The 15,361-nt window shown below is 41.9% G+C and overlaps 1 protein-coding gene across 9 annotated transcripts in view; it reads left to right on the forward strand.

Annotated features, from left to right (window-relative positions):
- epha7 (eph receptor A7) overlaps nucleotides 1-15,361 on the forward strand; it is an 89,402-nt gene that overhangs the window by 9,779 nt on the left and 64,262 nt on the right. For all 9 annotated transcript variants that reach the window (XM_053336511.1, XM_053336512.1, XM_053336513.1 and 6 more), the window contains exon 3: nucleotides 12,376-12,531. In XM_053336511.1, coding sequence (XP_053192486.1) covers nucleotides 12,376-12,531 — 156 coding nt within the window. The remainder of the gene's footprint in view (nucleotides 1-12,375; nucleotides 12,532-15,361) is intronic.

Genomic DNA, 15,361 nt, shown 5'->3' on the forward strand with positions numbered 1-15,361 from the left:
AGGAAGCAGGAGTTAAAATGTGCAGGAAATTCTGCTGGTGCTTTCAGAGAGCGCTAAATCACTTTTTTCGGGGGGGGGAAGGGGGGCGGTATTGAATTTTTACATAAGTGTTTGACAATAAATACGTTTAGGGGCTGCAACTGATGCTTATTTCCATTATTAATTCTCCAGGTGATTTACAGGATGGTCTATAAAATGTCAGCACATAATGAAAAATGCTTAGTAATGATTTTCAAGCAGCTATCTAATCTAATACACACATCTAGATCACTAGGTGTTGCAATAAAATGTTATCATTTGGGTGAACTGACCCTTTAAGAGCAGCCCCCAGATTTGCACAACCACTCGTGGGCATCTGAGGCCAAACCAGTGCTACGGGGGGTCTGGCCACAGCAGTGATGAGTGGCTGGTTTGACATTGTTCCATTCCTTTCTGTCACAGCTCTGGGACCAGAGCGGGGGTGGTGGGTGTGGTGGTGGTGGCGGTGGATCAGGATGGGCGGGGGCTGGGTCAGGAGGGTTGGTAGGCATTGGCACAATTCAGAGATAATGCTCAGCTGCTGACTGGGGACATTTTCACTGCCGATTTCGCTTGGGCTGCAGGGGGCTTTGGATCAGTCAGACCTTTGGACCCTGTGCTTTCATCCCCCAGAATGCAGAGTCCTCGCCTCATCTGCCGTGTCTTTTAGCACAGATCCTTTTTTAGAGCCGGCCACCTCATCCATTAAAGGTAGCCGCCTGGCTGGCCTTAAGGGCCCTCTCTCATGTTTCCATGTGAGTTAAATGAACTAAACAAAAGACGATTAGGCAGGGACATTTTCCATGTCACTGAGAATCCATTTCAAAAAGCTCACTCCGCATGATAACTTAAAGAAGCAGAGACCTCTTAGGAGGACTTTGCGCAGACTCATGATACAGCAGCTCCTGCTCTGATGGAGTGAGAGGCTGTAAACTCTCTGATGTAATGGCTTTAATTTCAAATTGCCCTTTCATTTTTTCCACATCCCAATCCATGCAGTAAATCAGCAGGAGAGAGCCGAAAGAGAAAGCAGGTGTTCAAGTTTGTTGTTTGTAATTTGTATTGATGTCGGCAGCGACTCTAATGCAGTTGAAGCACTAGTCTTTTTGTGAGATGGTACTACTTCCTCCTGTGATTTCACTCATAAGCTTTGCAGATACATTGATTCTATGGTCTCCGTTTCAGACCCATGGCCACACCAGTCTAATGTACAGATGAACAAAAGAGACAGTCAGAGTTATAGTGCATCTCAGGATTAACCCCCCGCTGAGAGACAGACCACAGCTTGTTGAATTATACTGAATTTTGAACTTGCTGCTATTATTCAGATTAAATGTTCAATCTTTTTTCCCACACTTGAACATTAGTTTAAATTAAAAGAGACAGCCTCAAAGAGGTAGATACATAAAAATGTTAAAATCTTTTTTTACTTACCTAATGTAGTATCTAGCCTTGCAGATACAATGGAGATAAATGGAATTCCTGATGTGGTACTCACAAGAATATGAAAAACTACTTGAGTGTATTTTTCATAGCTATGTCTGACGTCATCCGAATCTGCATGTAAGCATAGATCATCCACCCACCACCCACCCGATTACACTTCACCATTACTTCTCAGTGGCACATATATTTATATAATAATGATACGGTAACATATAACTAGAGCCAGACTGATATATCTGTCAGCTGACATTATTTACTGATGTTAAACTGTAAAATATCATACCTTCATTACATTGGAGGGATCATAACAATAAAATGTGTTTGTCTTTATATTCTGTACGTATAATATTATCGGCCAATATATCGATATCAGGGTTTTTTTACTCCCTAATATCGACCTCAAAAGTCCAGTATTGGTCGAATTCTGCACTAAACTGAAATAGTAAATTTTTTTGTAAATAAACATTTATTTAAAGTAAAAGTTATTTTTTTGTGTTGTAGTAAAGGGAAAACACAATTTTGCAGAAATGTCATATTTATGACCAAACAGATGGTGGCAGTTAAGTGAGTTGTTCTATGTAAGTAATATTTTAAGTAATCTTGATTTGTGCATTAGAAGAAGAAGAAAAACTTTATTGATCCTCTGTATTTGACCACTATACACCCAGTAGCAGCACAGCGTCCAGGGACCAACTCCAGTTCTTGCTGGTAACTTGCTCCAGGGCACCGACATGAGAATTAAACTTAACACACATGTCTTTGATGTGATTAGTGTTTGCATTAGCATTATTAGTTTGCTGTTTAATTCAAAATCGTCCCACTTTTCGGGCTAAATTCAGTAAAGCGGCTGTAGCGAGGGCATTAGTTGAAATTTTCGTATAACTTAATCAGTTGCTGACTTTGATCTTTGCTGTGTACAACCAATCAGGCACTTCCTTTGGGTTTTCCTCTGCTTTAGAGGGCAAAGCTGCGTGCCCTCCAACACAGTGTAAGGGAATGCTAATCTTCTCTTTGTTTCTCATGGAAAGCTACTTATCTCCCGCTAAGCACAGGTACCTCGGATGAATGGGCCGGTTGTCTGTATGTGTGGAGTGCAGCAGCAGCCAGACAGAGCCATTCCAAGTATGTGTGGGGTGGAGGGAGGATCCAGCACAATATGACATCACATTGATTTAACCGTTTAAAGGTTAAAAAAATCTGGCTACTTCTTTTTTTTTTCTTTTTTTTAACTGTATTGTAGCTATGCCCTAGCTTTCCCCCACTTCCCGCCGAAACCCACGGGAGGTGTCGGTGTTATTTGGAAGAGGTTGGTGTTATTTGGAAAGGGTTTGACATTGAAACTCTATCTCCGTCCCATGAAGAGATTTTCAGCACGGCCTCAGTTCTTTTCCTCTTTTCTTTGTGTGTTCTGCCACTGTTTCCAGGAGCTGGGTAGGCGCCTCGCCTCTCATAGGTGGGAGATTAACATGTCTGCGGGCAAAAACCCAGCTGCTGAGCATCTCCTTCTTTATTGAAAGTTAAAAAAAGGAGCTTTAGAGCAGTGCAGCGGACCCAGAGGGAAAAAAGGAAAAATTCGACTAACACCTGCTGCTTCCTTTGTTGCTCCTCTGATCAGACTCAAAAACATGTTTGAATATGACAAAATTAGAGTGTAAACCACAACAATTCTTAAGCATGAAATGAATTCTGGCAGCAAATGCTTTAAATGTGGTTTCGATGATGCAGGGGTATAAACAAAATGTTAGCCTGCACTGCAGTAAGCTTAATAAATAACTCATGTCTCCCTTCAAGGTGCACTTGATTTCTCCCAAAACCTTTGCAGCTACAAAAAAATCCTCACATCACCCACAAGATGAGATCAATTGAGCTTGGTTTTTCAAGTAGAAGAAATGCACTCAGCGAGGATTTTTCTCTTTTTTTTTCTTTCTCGGGGTCTGCTTATGCCTGCGTCGCTCTGAAATTACTCACAAGATGTACTGCCTCTTGCATTGCAGGCGAAAACACCACAGGCCTCAGTCCATAAAAGAGATGCAGCCATAGTTCAGCATGCATAAAATGTAGTAAACAGAGCCTGATGAATGTCCACGCTGAGGCCTACTATTTATTGAGGCATACAACATAAGTCACATCTAATCAGAGCTACACACATAGGCCTCAGGCTACATTAATGCATAAGAAATAAGCTCTGTGTGAGCTATTGACATCCTTCTCCATAGTCGTAACGCACGGTCATGGTCCTAATCGTATGCCCTGAAAAGTAAAACCGAAAAACATAACGCTGGAGTTGGGTTTTTAAATAGCATTTCATGGCTGTCTGAACATCCAGCTAGACACAGGGTGTTTTGAAATAGCCGACAGAGAGTGTTTATGGCAGTTTGAACATTGGATTGCGGCGTAATAGAAGTGATCAGTCAGGTTTGAGGGAGAAGATGAGAAGATTCTCACTAAAATGGGACCACTGACCAGTATTTATCATCATATTTAGGCAATGGTCTTCTACAGCTGCTTGTTATTATACAACTAAGTGTGGTCAGGGCAATGTATATGGTATTCCTATCAGCCCCAGGCGTACTGTATGATCATTTGATTTAACTTAATGTATAAATATACAGTCACCGGCAACTTTATTAGGTCCACCTGTGCAATCTAACTCAATCCATTACAACAACTCTGCTATAAATTCTATTTTTTTCAAGTTAAGTGGTAACTCTACTTTATGTTTATTATTGAGGTCACGTTAAGTGGTGGCGTACTGGGGTGCATTATATTGAATGATGTTGCTCCTCTTATATATGTTAATGGGGTGGACAAAATATTAGGAACACAATTCAAAATAATGCACCTTAGTACACCACCATCACCCACTATGAACTCAGTAATAAACATAAAGTAGAATTATCACCAAAAACTGAAAATATATAAACTTCATAAATGTTGTATTGGATTGCATTAGATTGCACAGGTGGACCAGTGAAGAGGCCAGTGAGTGTAGAACATATAACTAAAAAAATAAACAGTTTAAAGATTTTGACATAAGGGCCACTTTAAGGTCTCTATTATTCTTGTGCTTTAGGGGTGCATCTTCCCAAATTAGCACAAACTAGCTGACACACAGTAAAGCAGCAGCTTTTGTTGCCCCTGGATATCTGGTGCCCTGAGTCATTCATCACCAAAAAGCTCTGTTTTTGTGTCGGTACCAAAATTCATATCAGCAAAAAACACTGTGTAGAAAAATGATCACTATCCATAGGTATGTGCGGAGGACCACACAGCACTGGATGTCAGAATCAAGCAGACAGAGGAAAAAAGACAGTGGGAGGAAACATACTCAATGTAAACCACAGGTGACAGGCTCCACATCTCACCAGGCCTGTGTTTAGAGTTGATATTTATAAAGACATTTCCCTATCAGAGCGGCAGCAGCCATGGCGACCGTTTTACGGAGAGCAATGGTGTCTTTTTGAAATAAGAAAATAAACTGTTTCCTTTATCACGCTTGACCCGTTCCACCTGGCATTCATCAGCGGCGGGGGCCTGCATGTTGGTCCTGTCGGCTGCTCTCCTCCCTCTGCCTCTTTTATCACTCTAATGGGGTGCTATCTCTAGGCTGCTCTCTCCGGGTCTCCGCGGCCCCGCTCAGTTCCCTTCAGCACGCATTCTTTCCACATCCATCCCGACACACGGGCGGATTTAACACATAATCAGGCCGGACGGGAGGGCAGCCGGAGAAAGGGGGAGGCTCTGCCCTGACAGGACTCATCATGCTAGGACCGTGGAGACAGAAAGGCCCACACTAGTCATTCTCACTCCAGCTTTGGCAGTCTGCAAAAAAAACGGAGGGAATCTCCCACATTCCCACATTGCAGCTCACTTTGAGAGCCATCCTCTGGAATATTGAGACAGATGGGGAGAAATTCAATATACCAGCTGCCCTGCTTGGACCGGTTCCTCGCCCCCGTGCTGAGTTGTAATAAGGATAGTAATCTTGATTGTGTTTATGGTCTGTAAGCAAGCAATGAAGGTTGTTTTCCAGCTTCTAAAGGCCTTCAGGACCAATATAACACTGTTTCTTTTATACCAATACTGAAACTATATTTTCTTGATGCTTTAATTTCAGACACCTAAAGCATAGATCATATTTTCTGCATCCACATAGACACAGCAGTCCACAAAAGTAAGTTTGGACATCTGTTCATGTCAATGAGGGTTTGTATGAGTTGCCTCTTTGCTGACATCTGCATGTAGCTCAAAATATATGTCCATGTGGACTGTGACACATGGACCATGGACATTCTTGTTCAGATTTTGGATTCTTGATACTAGGTCACAGATGTAGGCCTGTACTCAAAAAAGGTTTGGGATTCAGTAAACAGCCTTAATGAGTACTTAGAAAACTAGAATACTGGTGCTATGGTGTCACCCTGTAGGTTTGTAGGTTGGAAGCAAGCAAGCAAAGAAATCCACTTCTAGTTTCTGTGAATTCTAGGGTAGCTTAAATTATAGGAGGATACATATGCCACAAATATGGTCTTCTGCAGGTCTACATCGGTCACAAGGTATGAACCTGAAAAAACCTTTTTGATAGATTCAATGTCAGATTCCAACTAAGCGTTCTTGGTCAGTTTTGATGCTTAATGCGATGGACACATTTCAGTTGGTAGTCAAAAAGTTTCAATAAGATCAAAGAACCAGCTGCAGTGAATTCATAGAAATCTACAGGACTGCATAGAAACTGGCATCATCCTGTAGTACCTGGTCAGGACAGTGACCAAGCAAGCAAGGAGGTCAACTTCCAGTTTCTGTGAATTCTAAGGTTAGATATTGTGAAATGTTCTTGCCGTTGTGATACCTGAGTTTGGTCCCAATACCAAACTGATTACTTTTTGATATCTAAAGCTAAATATCTAAATGATACTTTCTGCACCTGCGTAGGCATGAGGATACACATGAAATATCATCATCTGCGTGTCAGATCAGTCACAAGGTATGAATCTGAATGAATCTAAACTTTTGTCACATTCAACATCAGACTCCAACTCATTGTCCGACTGGATGCTGAGGACACATTTCAATTGGTGCTCAGAGAGTTTCAATAAGATTGAAGAAACCGGCGTCTGTGAATTCATAGAAGACTAGAAAAACTGCGTAGGACACCAAAGGGCAAATTTGGAATCCGATCTGTCAACAAAGGCGCAAGATTAACTCAAGAAAAAAAAACCCATTAAGAGCCGTGGCCTCACCCCCAGACAGGGGAAATAATCATTTTCTATTTTGGCCGGGAAGGGATATGTCAGACGGTCGTATAAGGAGTCACTGCCGCTCTCCTCCTCCCTGTCTGTCCCTCACCCAGAGTGTCATGACACTGCCAGAGCGTGAGAGAAATTGGATGTAATTCAAGAATGTTAAGAAGCTCAGCTCGGAGGAAAAAGAAATAAACCGAGATCTTACGAAAATACAGAAATCCGTTTCCCCCCCGTCTATTTTTTTTTTCTTGTGTGTGTGTATGCGTGCCTGCTTAAGATAAGGAGACTTTGTTTTACTCTGTGGGCTGCGATTGAAACACCATAGTCACAGGAGCATTTGATTATCTCTATCCCACCGCTCTCAGGACCTCTCCTTTCTCAGGCTCCTCTTCCTCTCTGTGTATAAAATTGCTGACTGCAGCTTGTCCCCCCCCACACACATCACTGAATGAAAATGCTTGACCACTGGAAGGGAAATTACAGATGCTGGTTCTGTAGCTTGCCGGGGAGCTGGCTGGAATGTAAGACTTGTATTTCTTTTTTTCTTCTCTCTCTTTCTCTCTGTTTCTGCTTAACCTCAAACCCGCTTCTCTTGGGACTGACTAATTTCTCAGTGTCGTAAATAAGCCGGCTGTTGTGTCTGCCGCCGAGCTTTTTTAGCGGGCCCGTGTCAACAAGCGCTAGCTATTAGTGGGTCTTTATCTAAGCCAGAAGAAGACCAGACTTACATCTTTTTTTTTTTTGTCAAGGAGTCACTCTTGTACACTTCGTCTTTACAAATGTAATTACACGTTGTGGTGTAAAGGGTCTCGGGTTTAGTACAGTGTTTTAACATGTTTGTGTGTCAGTGTGTTGCCATTAATGTGTCAGTCATGTTGTCAGGTAGGAAAGCTACTGTGTGAGCAGATGTAGTGTAATTGCTTAGTGGATATTTCCACTCAGAAGAGAAGTGTTGCTGCGAGGACATTCAACAAAGAACCTCTCACTCACTATCACCCATCTCAGTGTCGACGTTTAACAGCGTCTTCAGCATCTGGTGGCAGGACGAGGAACCAGCCAGCAGCAACACCACCAGCCAGCAGCAGCGACACCACCAGCCAGCAGCAGCACCACCACCAGCCAGCAGCAGCAGCAGCACCTCCTCTGCCGCTGCTGCAGCCGCCGCTGGGGCAGGAATGCTGGGCTGTGTTTGTACTTGTCAATCAATGCGCTGGCAGTGGTTGGTGGGGGGTGGAGGGGGAGGAGGGGGGGTCGGTGTGGGGGAGAGCTGCAGAAACACTTAGTCGCCCGTGTCATACAGGCATTTGATTTTGAGGCCTCATTTGCCGCTTTGTTGATTCTGTAAACATTTCCAGGTGCCTAACCCAGTCGGACGCGCTGATAAACACATCTGTCACCGGGGAAAGAAAAAAAGAAAGAAAAAAAAAAGCAAGAAAAATGAAGCGTGTTTTGTGCTTGCGAGCTCGAGTCGAAGGACGAGTCCGGTTCATTACAATAGAGGTCTGGTTTCTGGAGGTTTGCCCATCGATTATGAGAACATAGACTGATACATAGTCTATGATACAAGCTGAGATGACTTGGTTTTCTGTCCTTGCCTGTTCATGTGCTGCCACTGGTAGTATATGTTGATATGTAAAGCTCCTGCTGATACAAAGCCAATGACATTTTAATCTAAAGTCAGTAACAGGCCTTAACTGTTAACAGTGACACTCATGATGAGCTGATGCTACCTGTGACTGATCCCTGCCACCTACATGTGAAACTAACTCCACATGCACTTCATCAACTTTCTTCTAGAACTAGGTTGAGTCATTTGTTGTCTTTCCTTTTCATGTTTGACAGCCTAGAAAAGGAGACGTGGTATCGCATCGTAGGCTACTAATGATGACATTTTAGCAGCTGCTGAGTGCTACTTTGTTCAGCAGTTCAGTTTGTGAGAAAAAGAGATGCAGGATCATGTGTATGCTGAGAAAGCTTTTCCATTTCAATATAATTTAAATATTTTACTTGCCTGAAAAAAAGACGGTGTATGAATGTCTCCTATTACAGTTTTATAAATTAGGGCATTAGTGGTGCTCAGCTGGTATTGTGAGTTTTGGTATTGAAATCAGTGTTGAAGGAGAAGAAGCATAATCATAATCAGTAGAAATCACAGTTAAAACTATAAAAATAATTAGCCTTAAGCTGGAATTTTCCTTTTAAAGGGGGTGTTTACTTCCAAAAACCCTCCCCTCCCAGGCCTTATACTTGTCATAATCTGTCCTGTGGATCCCTTCATCCGCTTGGAGTGGAGCTCACGGTGGGGGACAGCTCCGGTCCCCGCCGGGCTTTCCCCCTCCACACACACACACACACACACCGGCCACCCAGCAGTACGAGCTCTCAGAAACCCAAAGGCAAACAGACGCGTCGGCTTATCAGAATGTTTAAACAGGGCCGTCATGGTGGGAGAAAGCAGCGTCTTCAACTGGATCTGGCCCCCATCTTTAACCTGCTGGAGAAAGCACTTCAGTGTCATTATCAACATCCATTGATGGGGAGGGGGTGGTGGTGGGGGGGGTGTATACACAGCGGTATCAGATGCTACAACTGGACGAGGGGGTTTTACTTCACTGTTTGTCCAACGTTATCCCTCATCAGAAACTCTACATACACTCCAAGCTGCTAAATATGATGAGTAAGCACTTGTCGACGTTTCGCCCGGTCAGCATTGGAGACCCACCGCTCAGCTCACAAGCCTGCCTCGTGGCTCTGTTTTCAATTACTGGCTCGAAAAGGTAAAGACAGATTAGAGATAAAATCATGTCTTTTTTTTCCTCTTTTGGGAAAAAAAAGAAGGTCTTGTTTCACAAAGCTGTGGCAGTGCGATAAATGGAGAATGACAGGGCTTTCATGTAGCTGAAATGGGGATACCCTGCGCCTCGGCCTCCTCTTCACGCCGCTGTGGAAGCGTTAAAACTGCGAAAACTCTGATCCCTCTATCCTTCTTATTCCGGCCCCGTCACAAGAGGTGGTGGCCAATATTTTTAAATCCCCTTGGCTGAAAAAAGAAGGAGAAAATAAAAAAATAGCAGAGCAGAACTAAGATTTAAAAATTGGATGTGTGGAGCCAGTATGAAAATCGCTGCTCATTCCCTCGCAGTGGCTCATGAAAAATGCATTTTAGTATAATTTTATAGTTTGTATGCAGAGCTATTTGGAACTATAGATTTCTTGCAGATTATTTAACCCTTTACATACTGTCTAGGGTCACATTTGACCCATTTTTACATTTGCTAGCTGTAAAAACACCCTATACACATTTCTTTTAGCTGGACTTTTCCTTTTGTGATGGACAGTGTACAAAAATGGAAATAAAATCCATAATTTTTTCATTGTTGTGTAGCTGATAAACATTTTAATATATCCATATGTAGTTTAACCCGTGTTTATTAAAAAAAAATTAAAAATCAACATTCAAACATGTATTCATCATAGTTTATAAAATGTTCTGAACCATAAAATAATGATTGTGAATGTCTTTTTTTCCCCATAAGATTAACCAAACAGAAGGATTAACAACATTTATTAATGACTGATGATGACTTTATGAATGTGAATTGCTGTAGAGACTAATTATGAGTCAGATTATGAACAATATGTGAGGGTTAAGAAATCACATGACCTAGATTGCAGTTATTCAGCGAGCTGTTTTGAGGCGTGGATTAGCTGATTTGGAGGCTAAAATGAGCCTGACCCGGAATAGACATTTTACTCCTTACTAGTATTTAAACATTAACCATGTGGAGAAGATGCATGTGATTCACAGTGGGTGTTTTTTTCTTTGCCATTTCCTTCCTGTCTTAGTCATGACTCGTTATCGTGGCTCATTTGGGGACTTGTAATTTTAGAAAAATGGTGGGTGGTTGAATTAGTCGGGTTTAAGAGCGTAATTAAATTTACTATCTCGCCACGCAGTCAACGAGGATGCCTTCCTGATTAGTCAGATCAGTTTAAGGTTTGTTTACTCATTTCGTCAAAGGTAAAATGTTGAAATGATCCACGTGCTGGTGCTAGACTTATCTCTACTCGACTGGAGAATGTTTCCTCTCGGAGATAAGATGCACTATAAACAAGTCAGACCCCCCCATCACTGACCGGAGGTTTCACCAGAATCAAAATAGCCTCGTGTTATTTTCCTCTCAAAGTGAGAGGTTGTAGTTTATCCGTCGGGGGAACGCTTCAGCATGAGAATTTTGTGGCATGGGCCTACTTGATGAAGCCAGAGAGGGGGGCAGGTTCATTCGGTTACTGGCTGCGTCGTGGTTTGTTCTGTCATGCCCTCCTCGTGATGAGAATTCAGGTGTAAAGTGAAGACTCTTTCAGACGGTGTTTGCACAGGACTAATATAACCTGGAGACATCCACTGATCATCAGTGAATATAATCCTGTGTGAACCTGGCTCTGTTTGGCTTCACTAAATAAAAAAACACTGTGTGAATTCCAGGTTGAATTTCTGGTTAGGGTTGGTATTTTAGCATGGCCGTATTAAGCTGTTGAGAGGGCCAGGTGCAAGGATGAGCCACCACTGACCCCCCTTTCTCCCTTCATTACTGGATTGCTGGAATACTAATTTAGTCTCAACTTGGTATCATTACAAGTATAGTCTTTCTGTTTTCTGTTAACATTTTCCTCTGGCAGAAGGAAATGCAACAGGTATTCGTATCGTGGAGTTGGTCGATATGAGAATAGACAAACATTTTAAGGGATTCTCATCAAAAATCTTTATATTTAAATGAATTACATCGAGTCTAATATTGGCCATGGAAATCTTATACCAGTCTGGCTTCATTAACCAGTTAACACATGGTAAACATGGACATTTAAGGGAGTCTGGGGCCACAGGGAAACTGCCCACTTTGCTAATGAAACCTTATCATGACAGGAGTTTTTATCCATGACACAAAATGACACATTTTCAGAGTAAGAAGTTAAATGTTAACATGCTTTTCCCAGTGATCCATTTAATAAACTTCTCAAAATGTAATGTTTTGACTCAAGCAGTCCCAAATAGAATACAGTGTGAAATATATATATAATAGGGAGACTTTTCCATACGTGACAGCTTGTCTATTTTATTGGCATGGTCCAATATCACAAATTTCAAATTTGCCTCAGGGGGCTTTACAGTCTGTACAGCATTCAACACCCTATAACCTTAGACCCTTCATACAGATAAGGACAACTCCCTAAAATAACATGTCACTGCAGAAAGATCAATCTTAAGGGTTGCAAGATAATTGAGACTTCTTTTAAGGGCGAGTTTTCTCTAAATTTAGGGGTTTTTTTAGATTTTCTGACCTCAACAGTTATTCAAATGAAGCTATTTGAGGAACTGTTCACCACTCATAGACATGTAATCTGTAAGAAGTGGTCTCAAATAGACACTGAAGCATTTGATCACAACCAAAAAAATGCTCTACTCATCATCTTTTTCTTCATAAGACAGTGAAAATTGTAAAAATGTTGAGTTCTGTAATTAACTTATGATTTCACTGTGCAGAAATGTGACATTCCCATTTGATTCTGTACTAGTTTAGTGGTTAGTGTTTCTGTCTTTGTCTTCCTCTCTCTCTCAACCTCAACCTTTTTATTTTTTTTTCTTCTTCTTTTTTATTTCCTTCCACAGCGTGCGGTCGTGGTTTCTACAAGTCCTCCTCCCAGGACCTTCAGTGCTCTCGCTGCCCGGTGCACAGCTTTAACGACCGCGAGGGCTCCTGGCGCTGCAACTGCGAGGACGGCTACTACCGAGCACTCTCTGACCCTCCGTCTGTGGCCTGCACAAGTAAGTCCTGCCACGCCGGTTGCTAGGTAAACACGGTCCAAATCGCTTGCCGGGATCTGAATTTAAACAGCCGCACGCACATACGAAAAAACCCCCAAAAAAAAACACACACACACACACACACCAGACCTGCTCAGTCAGACTATAGTGGTCTCATGAAAGCCCCAGATGTGTTCCATAGCAGTTCCTCTGCCTCCCAGTATGTCATTATAATTATGTTTGCAGGCTTGCATGTCTGTTTTGTGTCTTAGCTGGTTGCTAATGATGAGAGGAGCAATTTGCCATTTCCCGTCTGAAAGATTGCAATTACAGTCAGCGGCGGCAGCACAGGCGAGCAACCCGCCTCTTCATTTGTCCTGGCCAGTGTAACAGTTATGTGACAGCCATTGATGGCTTATTTACACAGGCCAGGGGAGGGGGGGGGGGATTCAGTCTGAAGGGTGGGGCTCATTTCGCTTCTAAATCCATTCTCTAACACGTTTATTTCAAGTCAGAGGAGTTTTTCCTTTCTTTTTCTCCTCTCTCTGTTGCTGCAGCTACTGTGCACGGGGGGGGGGGGGGGGGGGGGGGGAGTGACATACCCCCGCCGCGACAATGTTAGCACTCTGCTTTATCTCTTGAGGTAAACAGCACCCCTAAACATAATCTGTGCACCTTATCTGTGCGCCTTCATTCTCACTGATAATCTATCACAAGACTCCTGGATAGACCCACAGGCTTCTTCAGGCTGCTGGAAACACACTCATGTCATTCTTTTTTCTTTTTTTTTGACACATCTGTTAAGAAGGAGACGGGCAAATTAACAATTTAGATTGTGGTAATTTATTTTGTACCATTTTCACTTGATTCAAACACAAACACAAACACATATGCGGGAAATCAGCACACCTGGTTTACATCCTGAGTGGAGCTGCTTTTTTTTTCCTGCCGAAGTAGGCCAAGTCAGAATCTCTAATGTATGTGTGTGTGTGTGTGTGTGTGTGTGTGTGACACAGAGAGAGACTACTGCTAAGATATTATTCAAATAGTAGAATTTCATTGCTCCACATTGGCTCGTCTATGCATTAAATCAGAGAATCACATAGAGGATTATAGGGATTGGAGTTTGGATTTAATGTTGTAAATTTAATATGAGAAACACTTCTTTGTCTTTTATGAGTGTTGTTAAAGCAGAACGTTGAGCTGCATCTCTCTGTCCCAGCCTGCTCCCGACGCTCTGCTCATTTATTTCATCATAGCGTCAGTACACACAGGTGTGTTTATGTTGCCTCCAGTGTTTGCGTCAGTCATAAATTATTTGCTACAAGTTTGGATCTTTTATTAGATTATTTGAATCCAATCTTTTGGAACAATGTAGCATTATTATACAAGTGGAAATAAATGATCAGGAAAGAAGACAGAGGGGTTGGGAGAGAAAAATAAAAAATGAAGATTGTATGGATAAACATTATCTATCATTTAAACCTCAGGCTTCTATTTTGCATTTCATCTGGCTGTTTCTCTCCATGTGCTCGACAAATGTGGGAAAAATGCTCCCAGAAACAGAAACTTTGCTTGTTTGTAGGAATCTTCCACAGGGCGCTCTGAAATAGCTCCAAGGCATTGTTAACATTTGTCATGTTTTAGACAGATGTTGTCACTTTACGAAAAAAAAAAAAAGTTTTCACAGTCTTCATAGAATTGAAAAGTTAAATTAGGAAGAAATAAAACAGCCTGCCTAGGAGTTTTCTTGCTACATGCTTATTGTGTCTGTTATGACTGCTAACTCATGGTGGCTAATGTTAGCTAATGTTAGCATGTCACAAATAAACATTTTAATGTTTTCATCCAGGGCTGCAACTAATACTTAGTTTTAAATAACAAGCTGTTGATTATTTTCTAGAGTAATTGATTAGTTGTTTGTATAAAATGTCAGAAAACTGTGAAAAATGTCGATAGCTGTTTTGCTAAAGTGCCTAATGAAGCTTCAACTGTCCTCAAACAGTTCACAACTCAAAGATATTCAGTTTACCATCATAGAAGCTGGACATTTCTTCTTAAAAATGATTTTAAACAGTTAATCAGTTATCAGGTGGCTAACTTAATAGTTAACAACCAGTCAATTAACATACTCATGGTAAGCTTCATGCTCTCAGAAAATGTTATTATCATATAGTCAATATCATGTTCAGTAAAAGTTACATTGTATAGTTTTTATTTAGTGAAGAGACCACAAGAAATGGAGCTAGTTCTGTTAAATGGTTTCAGGATGTGTGGAACATCCCGATGTTGAACTAACGCCTCATGAAGCGAGACAGAGAGCAATGTTCTAGTCTTCCTTTCCCGTATTCATCTTTTTAACTCTCATTCCCAGAACCGTCTGACACAAACAAGGACACGGCTCAGTCTAAGCAAATCTGAGGCCGGCCAAAGACCACAAATCACCAATCTCTCCGCGTAAGCGCAGTCGGTGGGGGTAAGGGGAGGAGGGGGGCGATGGGGCAACCATACAGATCTTGTTCTAAAAGACAGGTCCATTACTCACTTCTCCAACCATCCTAATCGGATGTTAACGCTTCACTCTAACGTATCCTGCTGATCAAGGGCAGGACACACATGCAGCGGTAAAGAAAGAGAAAGTTGCCACTTCTTTGCAGTGTCCTCTGGCTGTTCCCTTCTGGGTAATCACCTTGGCCAAGTAGCGCAGTAATTACTGAAGTTGCCTAATGCACACTTTCCATTATTCATTTTCATTAACTTCAGGTCTACTCTTGATGACCCCATACCATTATATGTAAATATGTATTTTTAACTTCTATGAATAGCTTTGCCCTCCTCTACATTCGCCCAG

Source organism: Scomber japonicus, chromosome 17, assembly GCF_027409825.1.
Source record: "Scomber japonicus isolate fScoJap1 chromosome 17, fScoJap1.pri, whole genome shotgun sequence".
In the NCBI taxonomy this organism is placed as follows: domain Eukaryota; kingdom Metazoa; phylum Chordata; class Actinopteri; order Scombriformes; family Scombridae; genus Scomber; species Scomber japonicus.